This window comes from Coffea eugenioides, chromosome 6, assembly GCF_003713205.1.
Source record: "Coffea eugenioides isolate CCC68of chromosome 6, Ceug_1.0, whole genome shotgun sequence".
NCBI classification, from domain to species: domain Eukaryota; kingdom Viridiplantae; phylum Streptophyta; class Magnoliopsida; order Gentianales; family Rubiaceae; genus Coffea; species Coffea eugenioides.
The window spans coordinates 21,634,889-21,658,904 of NC_040040.1; the positions used below are offsets into that span (position 1 = coordinate 21,634,889).

General features: G+C 34.1%; 1 protein-coding gene and 1 pseudogene across 1 annotated transcript; both read left to right on the forward strand.

Moving 5' to 3' along the window:
* The first annotated feature begins 1,373 nt into the window (after nt 1-1,373).
* On the forward strand, nt 1,374-14,996 carry LOC113773022 (annotated as a pseudogene).
* A 1,523-nt stretch (nt 14,997-16,519) lies between these two features.
* Nucleotides 16,520-18,833, forward strand: LOC113776226 (putative pentatricopeptide repeat-containing protein At3g25970). Its single transcript, XM_027321339.1, has one exon. The coding sequence runs from the start codon at nt 16,520-16,522 to the stop codon at nt 18,671-18,673; it is 2,154 nt and encodes a 717-aa protein (XP_027177140.1). The 3' UTR covers nt 18,674-18,833.
* The last annotated feature ends 5,183 nt before the right edge of the window (nt 18,834-24,016 follow it).

Consider the following 24,016-nt stretch of genomic DNA (forward strand, 5'->3'; position numbering starts at 1 on the left):
AAGTTCTCTTACTCAAACAACTTTCTTTTGACACACTTGTGTGCACTATCTCTTTATTGACATATATGAATATGTGCATTTTTTTCTCTAATACATATACACTTGAATGTTTCTAATACATATAATTAAAATTCCGTATTCATATGCACATCCTTTCTCTCGTATTTCTCTTATACATAGTTGCACATATGATACGTTTCTTACACATACATACATAGTCTCCCTCACGTCTCTCAAACACATTATGTTATTTATTAATTTGTAATATACACAAGAAAATAAATCTTAACTTTTCCAAAAAATTTAGTTAATTAACATATAATTATTTTTTATCAATTGGACAATAGATTTTAAGTTTTTCACATTTCAAATTTACATATCATTACTTACAATGAACAACTAATAGAGGGCCTCAATATCTCCTTGCTAATGTATAAAGTTCTAATGATCGGAAAAAAATTTAGCTTTTATCACTTTACCCTTTAACCTATAACGCATGTATTACTTTGGTTCCTAATATTATTTTTTTGTCACTTAATCCTCTTGATTAACAGTCAATTTTGATAATATGTAATTTGTGACTAAAAAGGCGAATTTGTACTTTAATAAAAAAAAAGACTTTTTAAAACTTTACCCCTTAACCTTTAGCACCCCTATGACTTTGATCCCTATTGTAAATTTTGGCGAATTAAAATTGAGAAAAATATTAGGACAAAATAGAATTTAATTCTAAATATTGACTATGGCTATAAACCATTAAGTTTCACTGATAAATTTTTTTAAACTACTTATTAATGTGTTGATTTTATGGTGTTGTGATGTTTAATCATGTTCCTAGTATTGAAATGATACTATAGAAATATGTTATCCTATTGACAATTTGTTGGCCCATTGTTATTATTTTCATGTTTTACTTGTTGTAAGGAACATGTCAATTTAAAATCTACGTAGTTTCACATAAGTCTGGATTTGAGAAGAAAAATAGGTAAAGCGAAGATTTTTTTTTTTTTAAAAAAGAAGAAGCGCATAGTCTAATGCATTAGTGTTGCTAAAGTTTTTTTTTTATTTGTTTTTAGTAAAGAAAGTGATGCCAAAGGTCAAAGAGGGGTAGGAAAATTTTTTTCATAGAGTTGATATGATAGAAGGGTTTTCTTTTAATTATTTCTTTGTTTTTTTTTTTGAAAAGATGGTAGGGGGTTAAGTGACCAAATAATAACTTTTGCGACTCATTGGAGAGAATCGCTAATGGTTGAGGGGTTAAAATGATAAAACTGCAGAAATTTAACCCGAAAGTGCAAAATTTTAAAAAAGAAAAGAAAGGATAAACAGAGACCGAACCGCCACTGCCCAGTGCCCCACCCCATGCCCAAGACCGCAGCATTATTCTTCGTGACAGTATCGTCGCATCCCAGTCCAAACGACGCCGTAAGTCTCCTTCCTTAGCTCTTTCTTTGCCGTGCAATTGTTGATTTTTGTTAGCCGTTAGCTGTTGCAGCGGCAGCAAAGGGCGAACTACCACAGCAAATAGCAATGGGAATCATAAAAGACGGTACAATCTCAGGCAATTTACCCGCCAACACGGCGGCCTTCGCTGTAAACTACCCGGCTTACCCTTCTTCCATCGCCCGCGCTGTCGAGACTCTCGGCGGCACTGAAGCCATTGCCAAGGTTCAGTCTTTAAACTACAAAAAACACGCACTCACACACTTGATTGTGCGTTTTTTTTGTTCTACTTGTTATTACTAGCATTGATAATTACATTGTTTTTTTTGGTTATTTAACAATTCTACGTTGTGTGTTGTCATGATAGTGTTCTGGGATCGTCCTATTATTCAATTGGCATGTTAGTATTCTGTTTAAATTACAAATATACACACTCTGAATGCGTATTTTGTTCTGCTTGGTACTTGTAATCTTGATATGTACAATTTTTTTTTTGGTTATTTAGGAATTCTACGTTGCGTTTTCATGATAGTGTTCTGGGTCTGTCCTGTATTTGAATTCGCATTTGATTTTGTGATGAACATTCTTAACAAGTTTGATTATTTATGTCTGTTATTGTAATTGATTGTTGTGATATGGTTGGTTCAAGTGGTAAAATTATTGATCCCCAAGTGTTAAAGTTTTTGCAAAGATAATAAAATGGCTACTGGGCTAGCTCGAGGGATAAAGTTAGTTAATGGTATAGGTTGCTCTACTTCGACTCCATAAGGCATGGATTTGTAGGCCTTCTGTTTAGTACTCAACAGCACGCATTCATGATAACTGTTGAATATATTTGAACATTTGATTCGTTTTCTTCAAAAGTTCAGTTGTTGTAGAAGGATGAAACAGACTAGTTATTCACCAGTGTAGAGGTAATGAGATGACACAGATTAGTTGGGTTTAATGTCCTTCTCCTGGGAATCTATTCGATGATCAGTTTGCTTTTATTGATGGATGTTGATTCTGATGGTGGGTTCCTAGACTTCAATAAACTGGACTCAGAACTTATTAACAGTGGAATATATGCTAGATCAGATTGCATTGAGGAAGCACTAGATTGATTAATTGCTTTGAAGCTTCATTGGTTATTTTGGTTAAGCCACATTAAGGTTCACAATATGGCAAGGACCTCAACAGTTTTAGGTTCTTGGGAACTATCCGAAAATTGGCTCATTATCTTTCAGTGGGAATGCTAATGCCTTGTTTCTTATTAGAGCCTATATGTTCATGGAAGTTTCTTTGTGCTTTTGCCCATGTAGAATGCTCTAGTTTTCCTGTAAAACATGTCGGTGTTCACCACTCAGTATGAAACAATACTTGGGGATGATTTGGAGATATTGGAGGACTCAACTGACTGCATTCTTTTTTCTAATAAATACCAGCAATGAGCAGTGGGACTCCCATACCTGAGTATGCGTAACATAGGTTTAATCTGTATTTGGAAGAGGAATTTCAGGCTCTTTGCTTATTGTCTCTTATTTTCTTTCCTTAGTCGATTAGTTGATCCATTGCCCTATAAAGAGATATTAGAGTTGGCAAGGATAGCGGCTTTTTTTTTTGTGATATTTTTATCTCATTGGAATATCAAGAATTTGACAAATTACCAAGTAGAGAAGAATGGTCCACCCTGCTTACCTCGAATAGTGAGAGTTGGTATTGCTTTTGGTATTCTTGAAGTTGTCAACTTCTGCTTACAATTTGAACCTTTAGTATATTCCTAAATGGTTAGAATTTTTGGCTTGCATGTGAAATGCCCTCTTGGCTTTGTTTCAGGCTCGTAGTTCAGAGTCAAATAAGTTGGAACTCCACTTCCGCCCAGAAGATCCGTATTCACACCCTGCCTTTGGAGAACTTCATACTTGCAACAATTTTTTATTGAGAATATCAAAGGACAGAGTAAGCAATGCCCAAGATCCTGAGCTTAGAAAGAGGGTATCAAGCAGTTCTTCTGCTGATCCTGTTAGTCTTGAACAACATGAGTCCTGTTCTGGATCGATAGAAACTACAGCAGAAGCTGAGTCCCAGGTTGTTGAGGAACGGCAAGAACATCTTTCTGCTGATATTGTTGCTTGCATAGGAGAAGCTTATCATTTTAATGGTTTGAAAGTTTATTCATGTTGTTCTGATTTTTTCAATTCCTCTGTATCTATCACCTAGGATGACATGACGTTTCTCTTTATTGTATACATGCTTTTTTAGGAATGGTGGATTACCAGCATGTTATTGCTGTCCATGCTGACATTGCCAGACGAAAGAAGAGAAATTGGGCTGAATTTGGTCAGGCTTACTTTATTTTATCAGAATTTGAAGTAAATTAGATAAAACTGTTTTCTTATTTAACTTGATTTTCAGTTTCTTATTCAGCTTGATCTTCTTTTATGCATAATTAGTAGAGAAGGGTGGCCTTATGGATGTTGATCAGGATGATTTGATGATCCTAGTACCACCGTTGTTCTCGCTGAAGGATAGACCAGAAAAAATAGTGTAAGTTGTCACCTTTTAGCTGTTTACCTATACATCATTTGTAGATGCAACATGTTTTCATGTCCTGCATTTTAGCACGTGTTGATGTCAATGAAAAGGCTTGTCATCTGAGTACTTATTGTAACTGGGAAGGAGCCTTATTGCTTAATAGTGGAGGAACTTGAGACAGCGAGGCAGAAAGTTGTGCATTAGAAACTTTTTAATTCTACGTATTTGATGTGCTTATTGTACAAAAATTATACAGTGAAGATACTGCAGAAAAATGGTTCAGTATGTTCCACATTGGTATCATTCCATAAATCTATGGACACAGAATTGTCATCGTGTTGCCAGTGGTTTTGAAGCATATGGGAGGTTCTGATCCATAATAAAGTATGTAGAAGGCCGTGAATATAACATTCAAAAAAGAAAAACGTGTTTCTTCTAAAGCATGTTCAAGGGACCACTAAAACTTGTGATTCCTTTAAAAGTACAAGTTTCTCATGATTTCGATTTCCACCAGATTTTGTTTTGTTTCTAAATGGTTCTAGGCCTGACTTCTCTCATTAAGATTATTTTCTGCATTATTACCTGCAGGTTTTTATTTTTACTTCCTTCACATCTTTCACTTAACTATTACAGGATGAGTGAATTCCTCAATTGCCGATAAAGTTAACTATGAAAGGGATTTCTTCTAATAGATTTCTTTTGTTGCTTTTAAGTCCAAATTTTAACAGTTACTGTACCCTTTCGTCTTATGGCTTTTGAAGATCACCATGAGTTTGAAATTGTTTGGATGTCTGACATCACATGCGCATGCAATCTGAGGAGGAATGAACTTAGAAGTTGGCATAATTCAAGTCAAATTGCATTGCAGGTTAAAACCATGTATACATAGCAGCTCGAAAACGAAACAAGAGGATATGAACCAGCATCATCAGGAGGTAGCCTAATCTTTCCAAGGATGATTATATCTGATTTTGATGTTCATCTTCTATTTGCATGTGAACCATGTTTTTGTAGGTTGAAAAGTTGCACAAGTATCAATGCTTGCTTTAAAAGGAAGAGCAACTGCTTTTAGCCTAGTCCTAATATTTACTAAATACTTCAGCAATAATAGATGCTGGTACAAGCTGGCTGCTGATACCTTTCTTATTTATATCGGATGATGGGTGATTCGAGATTTTTTTTTCTTTTTTTTTTAATATACCCATGAAAGGGATTCTTGGAAAATTGGTAGTCGGATAGTCTAAATAGTTAATAAAATTTATGAAGGATAAGAAGCATGGATGTAAGCAAGGCATTAATACTGGGCATGACTTGTTCCGAGAATACATCAACTGTTTTCTCTGCCACTTATCTGTATAAGCCCATAAACTTATTTAAAAATATTATTGTCAAAGCGGAAAACCGATCAGAAGCTGTCAGAAAAGTGGTTAGAAGCTTCAGATTTGTGAAAAGAGAAGAATTTTAATATTTTATTGTCAAAGTGGAAAACCAATCAGAAGCTGTCAGAAAAGTGGTTAGAAGCTTCAGATTTGTGGACCTAAAACTTATGAAGGGATAAGGAGCATGGATGTAGGCAAGGTATCAACACTGAGGCATGACTTTGTTAAGATAATTCATCAAATGTTTTCTCTGCCTCCTATCTGTACAAACCCATGTACTGATTTTTAAGTTTTAGTTTTAAGAAAGGAGAAGATTTTAATATTTCATTTCAAAGTGGAAAATCTATCAGAAGCTGGCAGTAAAGTTGCTAGAAGCTTCAGATCTGTGGTCCTTTCTCTCCCTCTTTGTGCTGTTTCCAACTTTAATAGTTTGCAGTTTGCACTTCTTCCTTTTTTCTTTCTGGGTTAGGCCCTGGATTTTTAAGTAATCCCTAACCCCTCTTTTCCAGTTTGAGGAATTGCTAATCACTCTAAGCTAGTGTGGTGTTGGTGTCATTCATTTGTTGCATTGTGCTAGATAAGATATGGTGATCATTTTTCATGTGTTGGATCTCAAGTTCAGTGGCACATAGATTGACCTGTTGGGAACTTATTATTAAAAAGTAAAGCATTGTTGATTCAGAGATTTTTTTTTATATAATCTCTTTCCTCTTACGATGGCAGTAGTTGTCTGACTCATTCCTTCTGTTGTACTAATGACTCTATTTACTTAGTGTACTCGTCTTTCCTGTGTATCTTCTATTAGGTTTAAGGTTTTTTTTTTTTTTTACCACTAACTTCATTTTGCTGATGCAGAGGAATATGGAGCCAAGTCTAGCACTTGATATTGATATTGAAGATATCCTAATCATGATTATCTGTATAACTTGAAGTTCTATAGTCTATAGGATCCAGTTCTGTCTTTTATTACCTTTGGCCATTCTTCTCTGAAAAATTGGTGTTGGACATTACAGTTGTTCGTGTAATATAAATGCTGAAATTGTTAAAATGTGAGTTTGCTTGACCACTTACCATGAAAACATTAGTAGCTTTTGGTTTTGGGAGTGAGAGGAGTAATTTCAGATGGATGATATCACTCCTTTGAAGTTGTGTTATGACTCCAGAGAGACTTTAGCCCATTTTTAAGGATTGGCAGGAGACAGAGCTAGAAGGGAGAAGTTGAGGGTCTTGACTTGTGTCTCTCAGCATTTATAGATGCCCTAAGTCTCAATAACAAGTTTAGGCTGATCATTTGTTGCACATATAAACCTTCTACTGTTGGAAATTTTTCTCTGGTGCACAAAATGAAAGTTTTGTACCCTTAATGAGTTAGCTGCCATTTCATTTACTATAACTGTACAATAGCACCTGATATTTTTTTTTTTGGATTGCCGTTACTGCAGAAAGATCATTTCTTTGTAAAATTCAGGGAACCCTTGAGCATCATAACTGTATTTTGATGACTGTCTCTTCAATTCTAGTATTTTTTAAACAAATGTCGAAAGCTAAGACATGATCAAGCATTTAAGCATCCAGAGCAGTGTAAAGAATACTAAAACAGACATTGGATAAGTCAGTGTTAAATCTTCGCCATTTATGTCAACCATTAGTCATGTGCCTTCATGTTGTCTCTGGCTAGTTTAACTAATGCTGAACGTGGAAGGATATCTATTTTCAGGAAATCATGATTCATTCTTGTTGAAGTTAATTTTCTTGCCGAAAAGAAGTTAAACTTTTTGGATTTGGGTGCATTCTTCCTATTTCTAGTTCACTTAACGTTCAAACAGATCCCAAAAAAGGTAAACTGGGAGAAATTCATACCTGAAGGTTCAGAACAATGGGTTTTGCAGAACACAGTGGCTGAGCTGTTCAATGAATGACCAATATGGGTAAAAGATTCATTGTCTGAGCACTTGCTTGACAAATGTCTGGAATTTGGAGAAAACATGCTCAAAAGGTGGTTTTTGTTATCTTATCCTGTCATTTATATGACATCGAAATTGAGTCTTTGAACTAAACAGTGAATTTCATGTAAATATTTCTTTTGGCTCTTGATGTTGGTCCATTGTCTTTCAGGCTTCTGTTCAGAGCGGCTTATTACTTTTCAACTGGGCCATTTTGCAGATTCTGGATCAGAAAAGGATATGATCCTCGCAAAGATCCCGAGTCTCGCATGTGAGGGTCCCATAAGAAAACTCATACTTTTTTATTCCTCATGAGTTTGGCATTTTCTTTCCTTCTTTTACTTAGCCTTTTATTTAAGCTGATTGTGGCCATTGCCAATACTATGCTGTCTTTTGTGATTAAAATTCATTGGTACATTTGCTTCAGGATGATTTAGACCATCTCCCTAGTCTCTTAACATCTCGTGATTTAGTTCTTTTTATGTATCAATTTGATGCTTTTAATCCATCTTTCAGGGCTAATTTGGAAAAGTGCATATCAATTTTGTGGACTACTTCTTGTAGTTTACTTGCTCTAACATGGTATATACTATGGTTCTCCACTAATTCATTTAGGGGTTGATTGGTAACTAATATAAATTGGCTTACTAAGCTCTTTGAAAACTGTAGACTTTTGGTAATGATCACGTGAAGGGACATTTAAGGAACCCACTTCTCTAGGAGGTCTGTTTCCCTGGAACAGACCTCCATTACAGGTCCATTAAAGACCTTGACCCATTTTACAATAGGAGCTAAAAGTCAACTTAAACCTCAGACCAAAAGAGAAAACTTGGCATCACCCTTATCAAATACAATATAAAAATTTAGTGGTTTGTCAATAGCATAATAACGAATTCATTTAATTAATTGAACTTAAACTAGTTATTGTAGCTCAAGTAATTTTATGTCAGTAGCGTAAGAATGAATTTATTTAATGGTTGAAGAAGCTTTAAGAAGCTTTTGGTCATCCCATAGCAATCAAGTCTGAACGTGTCTGGCAACATTAAACAGGTTTCATAATGAAGGAGCCTTGTTAATATTGCTTCATGGTCATATTTGCTCCCAGATCAACAATGAGATTTTTGAGCCAATTCATTTACAGATTTTGTTTCTTTGTGCTTTTCTCTTCTATGGAAATTAATTTATTGCCTTCTGCCCTACAGCTTCACAAGTCTCGCTCCATCCTCTGTTGCATGACTCTCCTGGAACATTTATTTTGGTTCTGAGCAGCTTTGTTAATTTTTGCTCCGTTTAATCTTTGTTATTCTTTGTATTGTTGAATTTGGGACCTTTCAAAGGAAGCCGCTGTCTTTTAGGCTCTTCTGTGCCAAATTTTTCTTCTTACCATTTTTGAACTGCCAAACCTTGACTTGTAAGAAGGAGCAAGGCTTGATATTCTTCAGTCATAAGGTTGTCTTTTATTGCTGTATTTATCAAAAGTAGAATGTAGGGATGGTCCTTCAGTACTTGCTTGGGAGATTTTACTTAAACAGTAAATGCTGTGAAAGAAAAGTATTAACTTTACCTGCTTTTGCAAGCTGGAAAGTGAACTGCTGATTTTTCCTATGGATAAGCTAGTTATGGAACTTCTTATTATTTCCTTTTTCTTTTCTTTGTTTTCTTGCCCCCATAGAGTTGTTTCGTTTCTTTAATAGTAGAAAAGTTGCTGCTTTTCCATCAATTATTACACATTTTCTTTTAATAGGATCTTTCTAATGACATTGAGAAATTTTGCTGGTGTCATTTTAAATACTCTTGGACATTCTATGCATTCATCTTCATCACCAATAGATATGCTTCTGGGACATTGGAAATGTCTTATTACAATTTAAATACTGCCTACTCATTGACCAATGGATTGTGATGTACTTGTGAACAGATATCAAACAATGGACTTCCGTGTGCCAGTACCATTAAGAAGCTACTGTGAGGCTAATTCAGCATCAAGGTTAGTGCTTTGAGAATTAATATCTTTGGTGAAATGCATTCATAAAATTTGTTGGCTTGGTCAATTTTTTCTGTTTTTTGTTTTGGTAATTCTGTCAGTTATTTTCATCTAAAAATCCCAAATTCGTTTTTGCCCATTAAGGAGACAGATGGCTGTCATCATTGCCTTTTCCTTTATCTCAGACAAATGTTCATCTCAATGGTGATTTCCATCTGGCTTGAAACAAAAGAGATGGAGATTATTCTGTTGGGACTCATTTTATGTTAATTTAGTCAATGTTTTATTGCCTTTTTTATAGATTTCTATTTTCAAATTTGTCTTAAGGAACTTAACGATCATTATAAAATAGTTTACAAACAATGTCTCACTGAATCTATTCAAAGGATAGAATATAAGTAGAACAGCTATTTTATAAGATTTATAACAGTGTTTGACTATTTGATTTTTTGAACAAGTCTGGAGACATTTATTTTTATCTACAAAAGTTTCTTTTGCTTCCTCTTCCTTTTATTTTATCTAGTGAAGTTTCTTTTTATTTTTAGACATTTATTTTTATTTACAAAAGTTTCTTTTGAGGCTAGTTTGCAAGAAAAAAGACGTCATGAAAGGGTGGCGCTCCCATTTACAATCATGAGAAGATCCTATCAGTAAAACGTAATCCATTGGTGAATCATCCAAATTGGTCTCTTTGTACACAACTTATATTGAAGGATCTATACTGTAGATGCTATATTGGGAGGTTATATGTTAACATTGGTAGGATAAGCATCAGCACTTGGCACAGATGCCACTCATTGAAATATATAGCACTGCCAAGATGGAAGGTTAATATCAAATACGGTACAATCATGAGGCAACAAGGAAACCAAGTTCAAAACATTTGAAGTTGCCGATAATAACCTTAAAAAAGCTCAGGGGATGTGGCTTGATAGCTTGTGAGTTATACTGGAAGCAAAAGAAGTCTAAGCTGGATGAACGAGATGCTAGGAATTCAGAGTCATTAACTCCTGAGTTGCATATCTGAACCTTTTGTTCTCGGTAGTTGGCAAGGAGCAGACCAAGTTATGAGGCACATGGAAACAAACTTGTGAGGTTGAAAGCAGTTTAAAGGATGAGAGCTCTTAAGCATTTATATTTGATTCATGGCCAAATTTACATTGTATGAAGGTTAAAAGATCAAAAACTTGACGTTTGATTCTGTATTGAGTTGCTTAGTTGTTACCGTTGTCCTTCTTTTCTTCTTTCCTCTCACTTTTTTGCTTTAGAATATATGTTGTGTAATGAGAAGACAGTCAATAAGACTTCAGTAGCCATTTTTAATGTTTCAAGAGACTATGATGCAGAAAGCTTGAAAATCCCTTATTTACTTATTTATGTTTTGCTGTTGTTAGTTTTTATTATCCAACAAGCTAACTAATAATTTTCTGATACCACTTCATGCAGACTGAAGCATCGCTGGGAGGATATATGTGCCTTTCGAGCTTTCCCATATAAATGCCAAACTTCACTGCAGCTCTTTGAACTTGCTGATGACTACATTCAAGAAGAAATAAGAAAACCGTCAAATGTAGAAGCATTCAGTGTATGTTGTACTAACTTGCAAATCAGTATTTATTAGTGTGTTATCATCATTTTTGTACTTATCTGGAGACTAGAGTGGTTTCTTTTAGCATTGATTTGATGCTATAGGACATTATCGAGACTGTTTGTCATGCCAAAGGTCTAGACTACCTTTGTGAGTTCTGGCACTGTTAAATGATCATCCATTCCAGCACTGTACGAATTTTGTAGGATTAAAGAATACATTGTCTTATTTTATGATAAAACTTGGGTATTGACTGCTGCTGATACGTTGTATTGCACGTCCAATTCCATTCCTTGAAGTCTTTGTCGTTCTTTGTTTATGCCAAAAAGCTGTTAAGGTTAGAAAATAAACTTTTATCAGCACCTGTTTTAAACTTTTTAATTCTCATGAAATGATAAATGTTAACACTTCATATCTTGTCATTGGAAAGATTATAAAATAAACTTTTATCAGCACTTGTTTTCAATTTTTAATTTTCATGAGATGATAAATGCTGAAACTGATAAGAGTAACACCTTGTTGCTTATCATAGAAGGGGTTTTCCTGTGAATGTTTAAATAAGTCACTAATTAATGTGATATCTTCATTTTGAAGCATAATTTGTAATTCTTTTGCTGCTAAACTGTTTCAGTGATGTTAGAAAGGAGGTTCAACATATTTAAAAGGGAAGCATTTTCACTTTAGGCCTCGTCAACTTGATTTCCCAGTTTATGACTCTCTGGCATTCTCGGTAATGATTTTCTGGTTTTGCTGGATGTAGGAGAATTTGGTCAAACTTTTCCTGGACTTTAAATTTAGAATCAGAAAAAATAGGCTAAGAAAGATTTTTTTTTTTTTAGGATTTACGTCATTTGTTAGGTAAAGATGAATCACTTGGCAGGATAAATGAGAATTTGAGCTTTATTTTCTGGTAGAAGACAATAAGATTAAACATTTATTGGCTCGATCATGGCCTATCTTCCTGTGGAAGAGAGAGAATTTAGCTTTATAGATCATGAGGTTCTGGGAATTACTATATGTTGAAACTCCGTATCAATAAGAAAACCAAGGAAATACCCTATATTCCTGTACACATCTTCATTTCATTTTGCAAGGTAGTGAAACTAGAAGCAAATGGGTACTTCTAATGGTACTTTGATAATTCATATTTTGATGTAAAATCATCTTTTTGTCTGGCTGCTTATTTGTAATGCTTTTTGGACTTGTGCTGGACTCCCTGCATCTGTATGGTTGTGCTACAGTGTATCAATATTTTTCTCATCGATAAACTTGTGCATATAGCTTGATTTATTTGGTTGGTTTTTCAAATGCATCTTTACCAATGTTCTGCTTGTTACCGATATTTTGATTGCATATATGATGAAAATCTCTGTAAAAGGCGACTTTTTAATCTGTACAACAATTTTAATCTGAATCTGATACAGAAGGCAACAGGATGGTTCTCAGCCAATGTGCTTGAAACCTTGAGACACCGGGTTGCTGTCAGGTTTCTGTCAGTGTATCCCAATGCTGGTGCAGAGGCAATCCTGAAATCTGAATGTGACCTCTTTGAAAAGTCGAAAAAGATGCGTCTGTATCCAAAGAACTTGAAAGCAAATGAGGAAAGGCAGCAAGACAATAGAGGTCATATTAACTTCTACATCTATGCCACTTTCAGTGTAAATGAAATTGTTTAATAGTAGACTTACTATTTTCTCATAACTTGAAATGTATTTCTCGAAGTAAATGTGAATCCTATTGGCTATTTTACTTTGTCTTTACTTCCCTTCAAATACTTGTAAAAGTGATTTGTATATATAATCTTGACAAGCTTTTCCTACGACTCAAAAGATTATTGTATTTCTAGCTTCACATTTTACTTGCAATCTGGTCTTGATGGAAATTTTGTCTTACATTGCTTGCACAATTGGAAGCTACAAAACAACCTTTTTCTGAAGTGTCACTAGGATATCGTTTTCATTGCAGAAGTGGTTGAAAATCAAGAAAAGGAACCAAATGATGAAGTAGATTATGAAGAAGATGAGGTGAATAACATTGACGATGACATTGATGAAGAGGATTTTGATGCATATGAAGCGATAGACCCGGTAAATGTCAATTGATTAATGTTTCAGCTCTCTTTAATGGTTGAAATTATTCAAGTTCCTTTTTTTTTAACCTACTTTTCATGATCTGCTCATATTTCCCATGTTCTCTTTTTGTTCAGATTGGGTTCCAGGAAGGGGATTTTTCTCCACAACAGGATTCCTGTATCCTTGTGAAATTGAGTTTATTTTCTTTTTGTTGACACATTAGAAATAGGATAGACCTTTTTTACACTCACTGAATGATGGAAATGAAAGAGGTTATGGTGAAACATCTGAGCAGCTTTCCCCACTTCTGAAAGCAGATCCTGGATAAAAACTTTACTTCATTTTATACTTTCCTCTTGGAAAGGAAAACAAAGAACTGATAGATCCTTGTGATAATTGACTTTATTCTCTTTCTGTAGACCCTTTTTACAATTGGTACATGGTTAAAAAGAGAAAGAGATAAGGGAGTCAGATTTCCTTACTTCTGAAAGCTGATCCTGGATAAAAACTTTATTTTGTACTTAGTCTCTTTTTTCACCCTCCTGTTGTCGGAAAGAAAAACAAAGAAATGAGAGGTCCAACGGTATGTTGGTTTGACATATAAGCTCTACCATCAAGGATCTCATGTCTTGTGTATGTTGAGATATCCAGTTTAAGAATGGAGGCCGTTTTGAACCTCCAGCTAGACCATTGACCCATTCTTTTTTTTTTTTTTCAATGCACGTCTTATGCTTTCCTGCTGTCTTTCTGCAAGGAAAAACTCCATCTAGGGTGATCCTGGACTCAATTACCAACCAGTGATAATGTTGCAGAAGCAGAAATTTCCATAGCATACTAATAACCATGTCTTGTACTTTAAAGGGGACTAAACAAGCATGCCTTTGGGAAAAAGCGCTGCAGCTAGTGAAGGATTATGGATGATACTTTGAGCCTTTAGTGGTGCTTAGTTTGTGTTTAGTTTGTCTCAAGTGCATTTTTTTTATGCCTCACATGTTTCTTCTCCTTTCCTTTATGTCCTGCTATGATCAAAACTGAAGCAGCAAGAATCTTGGTTCTTATTTAGCATATGAGCATAACTACATTGTTGAAGAAATTCCTCAAGTTTCAGTACACCATTGTGGGTCTGTCCTATACATTTCCAGATACAGACCATGAGAACATGTCCAGAAATTATTTGCAAGAGCTCTTTGGTAGTTTTCCATTTAATGCAGCAGGCGATAATGAAATGCCTGATGCCAATATTAGTGATGGAGAGTACGAGATATATGAACATTATAGTGATGAAAACTACTCCAATGATGATGAGTACTAGCTTTTAATTGAGTAAGTGTTTTCCTGGTGCTTTTCTGCAACTTTTGAAGATTTTTTCCCTCCACTTGTATCATGAGACGCACACTAGTTTATCGCATTTAGCTTGAGGAATACTAAGTTGCAATTTTTGTTGTGTATTTGTTGCACATAACTGGATTCTGGTCCTTAACTGGTTGTTTCATTGTTTCAAAAGTATCGTGTAGATCATCTAATATCCAGTTTCTAAGTCTTGATGTTTTGATGAAACAACTTGAACAATTTCTGTGAATTTGAGAGTTCTGAATCTATTCTACCTGCTCATTGCTTTCGACTATTATTCTAGTAATATTCCCCTTTCTTCATCAAGTCTTTATTGCAGTGAGATTTCAATGCTAGTTTTTTGAATGTATATTACTCATTATTCAATCCGTTCCAGTGTTTTGTGGCAAACTGAAAACCACTCTGGTATGCTGCAGATGCTGAGTTTGCCAATCAAGCTGAAGATGCAGCGAGAAGCCAGTGACTTTTGTAAAGCTGGAGAACTCTTTAGTTGTCCTTTCGCACTGTAGGTTCAGAAATTTAGTGTAGCTGGAGTAGGATAGCGAAATCAAATTTGTATATATACTTTTAGTTCACTTCTTCCTCTTTAGGGGTCAAGAGCGAGGTATGTTGATGATACTCTATATAAAGTTAAAAGTTTCTTCTATATTTAAGCTATCTTGTGCATATATTGACTGCCTTCTACAGCTTGTGAGGTGATGAATGAACAGAAATTTGCTTGAATCTTCCCATCTCCATTAGATGTTCCTTCATATACTGTAAAATCTTCCTTGGAAGAAAACTGCAAGATAAAATAAATAAATGAATAAGTTGAAGTGACACTGAAGATTCATTGTTAACTCAGAAGTTCTTGTAACTCAAAAATTAAATTCGGTGACCATCTTCATTGGTTCCTCATCCAAATGGGTTTAATAACTATGCCCCATTGTATCTAATCACCTTGAAAGCATTGGTCAGCTTTCTTTCACCGGCTTCCCATCTAGTCGGTTTTAATAATTGTTCCATTGTACTTGCTTAATTGCAAGAAAGCGTTTCATTATCTTATCTTTATTAGTTTTTCGTCGAGAAAACTATTTTAAAAAAGCGTCTAAAATGTGTGGAATAGTGAAAATATTAACGTTAGAGAATGGATACTTAGGAGTTTAGAGTTATCATATCATTCAATCTTTAGAGCATGTTTCTTTAAAATAAGGTTTAAAGAACTATCCTATTATTGTTTTGTCATGTGTGTGGATTATTATTGTCAAATGCTAAAATTCGGGGAGAATCTAGAGCTATTTTCATCTTTCTAGATGTTATCAAACCAAGAAGAAAAGATTATAAAAATGGGGTTAATCACAAGAAATCCCCCCTAAGATTTTGTGTATTTGGCAATTTACCCGCTAACGTTTTATTTTTTACACTTAATCCCCTTGACTGGTAGTCAAAGTAAACATTTAGTAATGGTGCTGACAATTGACATCAAAAGAATAATGCTATCCCTAAAATATAATGAATAGATGTAAATTTCCATAGGTTCGAGTCAGATATAGCACATATTTCTCTTCCTTTGCACAAGGTTCCAAGTTTATTCATTTGAAGTAATTACATGGATAACGATTCTAGATAAAAAAAATTTCGTATTTCAAATTATTTTTCAGAAAGTACAAATAAATACTTTGTTTATTGTAAAAACCAAACCTTATAATTTGAATATCCAAGAAATATCATTTTCGAATTTTTCGGTGTCCAATATCGTTTTTAAGGTACTATTTCATCACATTCAGAAGTTTCTTGGATTGGTTCTTCCATATGGTGTGATGAACAACATCTAGAAGAATAGTAAGGAAATGACTTTGGAAAAACTTGGGACATTTTTTTCCTGTTTTAGTTGCAAATGTTGTGGATGCAGGAGACAAATTTTTATGATATGATGAATGCTCAAAACATACTCTAGGGATCGCTTCTTTATAAAACATGAAGAGTGCCATTTTCATAAGAAATTTTAACGATTAAAATAGGGGGTTTTTTTTGTCAACTACAATATTTTAACTATCCATTTGCTGAGGTGGACTGACAGAGTGGACAAAGTGAGAAAAATAAAACATTAGGGGGTAAACTGCAAACCTTTGGGACTTCTCGTGATTGATCCAAAAAAGTGAACTTTATAGTTTTTAAGCATAACGGCACGGGCACGTTGGTTGTAGTTTTTTTTTTTAAGAAAATATTTGTTTCATGTCTGGTTATCCCTGAAATTTCTTAGTTCCATGAGGCCACTGCAGCCACTGGTTGAAAGCTCAGTGGCCAATTTATCTAAAGTTGTAGCAGCCCATTGTCATGCTATCAAAGCTGGAGTTGTTGGTGATGTGTACACAGCCAATAACATCATGAATGGTTACAAAAATTGCGGACGTTTGGACGTTGCTCTCAAGCTTTTTGATGAAATGCCTGAGAGAGACACTGCTTCTTGGAACACGATGATCGCTGGCTATGTGAATTCCAGGGAGTTCTTTAATGCTTGCGACTTTTTTAAGCATATGAAGATTAACGGGGTTGGGGTTGATGGGTATACATTTGGGAGCATACTCAAGGGTGTGGCAGCGAATGGTGGGATATTCTTTGGACAGCAAGTGCATTCAGATGTTGTTAAGTGGGGATACGGAGAGAATGTTTATTCTGGGAGTGGTCTTGTAGACATGTATGCAAAGTGTGGTCGAGTTGAAGATGCAGATAGGGTGTTTCAATACATGCCAGAACGTAATTCGGTGTCTTGGAATGCTTTGATCGCCGGTTATGCAGAAATAGGTGACCATGAAAGCTGTTTTCAGTTGCTGAAATGGATGGATAATGAAGGCGTGGGGCTTCAGGATGGCACATTCGTGCCACTTCTGACATTGCTTGATGACAGTGAATATTACGAACTAACAATGCAGATCCATGCCAAAGTTTTAAAACTGGGGTTGTGGATTCAAAATACCGTGCTAAATGCTATGATAACTTCTTATTCAGGATGTGGGTCCCTCAAAGATGCAAGAAGAGTTTTCAGTAGTGCTAGTGGCTACCGGGATCTAGTCACATGGAATTCCATGCTAGCAGCTTATTTACAACATGATCGCGGAGAGCTTGCATTTAAGCTCTTCTGGGAAATGGAACTGCTGGGGTTGGATTCAGATCTATATACTTATACTAGTATAATAAGTGCTTGTTCTGGAGATGCAGAACAGGCTCAAGGGAGATCATTGCACGCGTTGGTCATAAAAAGAGGGCTGGAAAAAGTAACAGCAGTATCTAATTCATTAAGTGCCATGTATTTGAAATCAAATAACAGAGGAATGGAAGATGCAATAAAAGTATTTGACTGTACTGAGATGAAAGACTCTGTTTCATGGAATTCAATTTTGACGGGCCTATCACAGAAAGGTTTCAGTGAAAATTCATTGGAAACTTTTCAGAATATGCTCTACCAGAACCTGGAGATTGATCACTACACTTTGTCTGCCGCTCTTAGATCTTGCTCAGATTTGGCAACTTTGCAATTGGGTAAGCAAATTCATGTGTTCACAATAAAATCAGGCTTTGAGAAAAATGACTATGTAACCAGTGCTTTGATATTTATGTACTCCAAAAGTGGGAGTCTGGGGGATGCTTGGAAGTCCTTTACTCAGTCACCTGGAGACAGTTCAATCACTTGGAACTCAATTATGTTTGCATATGCTCAACATGGGCAAGGTAAAGTTGCACTTGATCTCTTCTTTCAAATGAAAAAGAAAAATGTAAAACTGGATCATATAAGCTTGGTTGCAGTTCTAACTGCATGCAGCCATATTGGCTTAGTAGAGGAAGGTAAAAAATTTCTAAAATCAATGGAATCTGCATATGGTATTCCACCACGAATGGAACACTATGCTTGTGCCGTTGACCTGCTTGGGAGGGCTGGCCGTATAGAGGAGGCAAAAGAGCTGGTCAAAGAGATGCCTTTTCAACCTGATGCAATGGTGTGGAAAACTCTACTAGGTGCCTGTAGGAAATGTGGTGACATTGAGATGGCAACTGAAGTGGCAAGTCATTTACTGGAATTAGAGCCAGAAGAGCATTGTACTTATGTTCTTCTCTCTGATATGTATGGACATTTTGAGAAGTGGGACGAGATAGCTACTGTTAAGAAGCTCATGAGGGAGAGACGAGTAAAAAAGGTACCAGGTTGGAGTTGGATGGAAATTAATAACGAAGTGCATTCTTTTAATGCTGAAGATCATTCACACCCCGAATGCCAAGAAATGTACCAGTTATTGAGAGAATTAACAAACAAAATCAAACTTGAAGAAAAATCTCTTGATTTGGACATTAATATAGAATACTTCGGTAATGTGCCTTATTATTGCCCTAAAGATACTCACATCCATCTTAGTGTGGGTCTTTGAGCATCTGTTGATTATTCTGTCCTTGCCAAAACTTCAATTTCTGAAAGCAGCACAGCTGGTAATTTCTAATTCTCGCACCAGAGTGGGTAAATCATCTCAATGACTGGCTGGACTAATAAATTGCTTAAGAATGCGTCCTTCCCTTCCTCTTAGAAGGAAATTTTCAGATTTGTACCTTGGTTTGGCATGGATTTTGTTGGAGACTTGGCAAATGATTTCCTGATAAAAGCGGATCCAACATCAAATCATAATGATTGAAGTCATTTAGATTGAGTTGTCTGCACAGCTAAACTAAATGCATAACCAGCCAATGCATTCATCCTTCTGAATTACACATTGGTGCTGCCTGGTAAATCCCGGTTTGCCACCATTCTTTGAGAGCACTACTGTTTAAAGCATAAATGATTAAGGGATAATTTCATAAACCTCCCCTGAGGTTTTACGGAATATCACCTAGCTCCCTTGAGGTTTTCAAAATCTCACTTAGCACCCCTCGAATTGACATTTTGGTGACATTGGAAGCCCTTCTAACCAAAAGTAATATTAAAAAATTCATGTTTGAGGAGAGAGATTATTTTAGTGCCTTTAATACCCTTAGGCTATAAAAAAAATGAATATTTTACAAACCAAGAAAAAAAAAAGTACTAAATCAGAACCACCTTAAAAGTGAGGAGATGAAAATTGGTAAGATTTTATGTTACAGCCAATAGTCATTTCTACAGTAGGAAGGGATAGTAAAAGCGAATATTATTTTTTAAACCATTTCTACAAATAGAACCCTTCATAGCGTTGAAGGTAATTAGCATGTAAAATCATACATTTGAGCAAAAAAAAACTTAGTAATAGATGAAATTCAACTTCAATATCATACAAAGAATTTACTCAAAATAGACAAACTTTTTTTATGGGTGTGAATTATGAAAATTTTAGAAAAAGTCATAATTTGAAAAACTGTAGTTCGGAGTTTCAATTACTTTATTTCTCTTGCGCTCTACATGAATAGGAATAAATAAATAAAGTTGTAAAACACCAAAAAAGGAAAATAAATAAAAAGAACTTGCAGCTATTTTTACCCAAATGCGTTGAATATTTCATTGACATTTGCAATTCAATTATACATACATATATGTATGTATGTATGTATGTTTGTATAGACATTGTTAAAGAAAAGCAGGAAATTTAGGAAAAGAAAAACAAGTTTAGAAAATTTAAATATGAGGGTATTATTGACAATTCATCACCTTTGATATTAGTATATGGCCCTACTATCACTTCAAGTGTGCTAAGTGAGATTTTGAAAAGTTTAGTGGAGTTACGTGATATTTCATGAAACCTCAAGGGAAGTTTCTGAAATTATCCCAATGATTAAAGGTAACTTTTAGCATAGCATTTTTACATTTTTTTTCTTTTAAGTTTTCTTTTTTTCCTTGATATTTAGAAACCATCATAAGCTGAAAGAAGTTTTTCTTGCATTAGTCCTTAGCTATTTTTATGTTTCACAGGTTTTGTTTTTATCTCTGAAGCGAGGAACTGCCAAGGAGGTGTGCTTGTTTCATTTCTTATTCTTTTGTCTTGCTCCTTCATCGTATTCTTGCTACTTTGTGTGTTTCATCTTGCAGTAAAAAAGGTCAGCATGCACAATATTAAATACGAAAATTTGCATCAGGGGATGAGAAATATGCAGGTAGGTCTACAATTTCATACAGGGAAAGTGAAACAAATTCGTTGTAGTTCATCGTAATTATGTCACTTGTGAAGCATGCCTGAGTTGAGTTTCTGGCAGAATCCACATACAATGGATATCCTTTGAGTCAAGATTGGTCTGTGGCTGCACTTGTAGTGAAGGCAATAGGTAATATATTCATACCAATTAGGGTTAATTGCAGTTTGCACCCTCAAACTATCACCGAATTGCAGTGTGCACCCCAAACTATTAATTGCAGCAATCTAGTGCTTTCAACTATCCATTTTTGGCACATTTTAAAATCATGTTAAATCCGGCGAAAAAAGAAGCGATATGACCAGTTTACCCAAAATTTGTTTCCGAACCTCCAAAACTACCCCATGGGAGCCAAATCTATAGGAAACCCTATAGTTTATCTCGCCTCAGTTTCATTTGTATTTATGCTTTTCTCTCCTAGTCACTTATTCGTCTCTCGTAGAACGCTCAAATGTTGCTTTTTTTAGCAAAAAACAAAAAAAAGACATTATTATTTAAGTGTTAGATCTTACAATGTCCAAATAGCTTGATCGGCTGCTAAGACAAAGGCTGAGAAAGAGTAGTGTTGAAATCAAAGGACAAATCCTTCTTATTCGAAGTTGAAATAGGTAATACGATTTTTCGATTTCATATATGATAGGTAAATTAAGTTGATTGAACAATGATTTTTAATTTTCCTTTTCTATATTTCAATTGGTTATCAATTAAGTTTCAAATAGAATGGGCATTTTATAGTTGGAATTACTCAACATAATTATCGATCTACATGAATATAAATATAAATGTACTGAAATTTTGTTGTTGAAATATTAGATTTTAATAGTAAGGAAAGACAAGAAAAAACAACAACGGTTTTACAAAAATCCATACAAGCACTTCTTATTGATACTTTCCTTTACTTGTTATTCTAATCACGGTTCCTAACTATAACCAATTGAAGCATATATCCGGATGTTACGTAACAACTCACGTAATGGTGTTTTGAATAAAGCCATTTATTATAATTAAGATTCTTCTTTTCCCTGGGGATGGCAACTGGACGGCGGTGGGATGGGGGGCCTCTCCTCCCCATCCCCACCCTGCTGCTCACTAATTTGCCCTTGCCCCTACCCCGTTTCCTCCATGGAGGCACCTGCGAGACTAATAATAATTTGTCATATAATTTTATTATAGTCAAATTTAAGCAAATAATTACGTATTAAAATATCAACATATTACCAAGTTATTATTCATTGTAATTTCACAATTGAAATTCATTAAAATAATCAAACAAAAGTTAGTTGAATACAATCCAATATGATGAAACAAATACAACTAAAATAGTCAAGTTTTCACTTTTGATACAAAATACAATCACTAAGTCATTATTGTGTTTTTTTTTTTAGAAAAAAATGTTATTGTGTTAAGTGTAATTAGGAATTTAGTATAAATGTATTAGTAAATTTAGTATAACTAATTAATAGAAGTAATTTCTATTAGTAGACATATATAATTATTAGTATAATTGATAATATCAATTATATTATATATGCTAATATACAATACATAATACATATAACTAATAATATCATTATCATAAGTTTGTAACTAATTAATTAAATATTATATATATAATTATATACATATTTATTTATTAATTTTTTTAACAGGTGGTGGGGCGGGAGTATACTCCCCCATCCCCTCCCTCGTTTCTAAACGTGGGAAAAAAATTCCCCCTCCTCGCCCCACCCCCAACCCCATTAGCCTCCTACGGGCACCTATTCCAGTTGCTATCCCTACTTTTCCCACTAATTTTTGCTTTTATGTATATTTGTGTATCATCATTCAAAGGTAATTAATTTAATAAAAGGATTCTCTTTAAACTAAAGGACAACGTTTGTCAAGATGGAGTGCTTTTAGGAATTTTTATAAGTACTTGACAACACATTTGTATTACATTTAATTTAATTCACATTTTATTTTATTTGAAAATATTGAATTTAACTATTTAAAACATAAAGGACTATAGATCAAAATATTAGGGAGAAAAAGTACAAAATAAAAACTTTTGACTAAATGCCAATTTGATTTTGACTATTAACTATTGCCTTTTTTTATTATTTTTCTTAAATATGAATAAAAAACAGAAACTTTACCATATTTGTTTTAATTGGAATATTGAGGAAAGGCTAAGGTTGAGACAAAATATTTAAAGTTAGGGATATGCCAAGGGGACAAAAAAATAAAGTTAAAACTTTTGATAAAGGCTAATTGGATTTGACCTTCAACTATTTTAATTTTTTATTTTGTCCTAAATATGCCTAAAACCAAAATTTGGGAACCATATTTCTGTTGGTCAAACCATTAAGAATCAATTTAGCACATATGCAAAACATTAGAGATCAAAATTGCATTTCTCCCTATCATTTAGTCATAAGTTTAGAAATAAACATATCTCAAAGGTGGGAATTTTATAATTTAATCATCGATATCGTGATTTTTATTTGAAAAGTTTGTTATTAACTTGAACTTACTTATGACTACTTGCACAGAATCCACGCTTCTTTGCGACGGTGATAGAAGAAAAGGAATACATATAAGAGAAAATCATAGTTTTGGTCTCTAATATTTGACTTGTGTACTATATTGGCCCATAATATTTAATCAAAAGTAAATATGGTCCCTAAAATTCCTGATTTTAGGCACATTTAGGGTAACTAATGGAAATTCAAGAATAACTAACACTCAACATCTAAATACCATTAGTCAATAACTTTGAATTTGCACTTTTGATTCTCAATATTTTGATTTTGAATTATTATATTTCTCTAAATTTTAAATAATAATGTTAAGGGCTTATAATGAAATGAGGTGCCAATTAGATTGAAATTGTATTGAATGGGTAAAATGAATTCTAATTAAATTTATCTTTCTTCTTCTTTATTTTGTTTAATTCATTCATGTCACTAATATCTCATATACTTGTTCTCTTTTGCATAATTAGTCTCAAATTTGGTATACAATATGTATATCATTATTTTACACTACTAATAATTAATTTGATAGTGAATTTCTATCATTTTTTTATTTGTATTAAACAACTAATTGAATTCCCTATAAAACATAAGAAATATAAAGTATTTATAAATTAAGGCTTTTTTAATATTTCTAACAAGTACCCCATGAGCACTTGTTAATACACCTAAATCACATATAATCTAATAGATATCTATATATATATTAATAGGGGGAGGGTTGGATTGGGTTGGGTGGTAAGGTGGGAGAGATTGTAAGAATAATTTCTAAATTATTCTTATTTAAGAACTAAGTTTTATGCTTAATTAGAGGTCTTAGATTCAAATCCCTCTACCCACTCTCCCGTTTCTTAAGTTCCATCATTTCCTATTGGGAAAAAAAATTTAAAAAGTAAAAAAAAAGAAGAAGAAGAATTAAGTTTATGCTTATAGTTTCTATCTAAGGTTTGTACGAGAATTTCACACACGAAAAAAGGAAATTTTTAAAATTCTTTTTTATATAACCTAATTTATAGATCCTTTCTTTTTCATCCTTGCCAAACTAGAAATTGGGTGAGTCCAAGCTTTGACGCTTGACAAGAAATGAAGTATTAGAATTTTTCACTCATA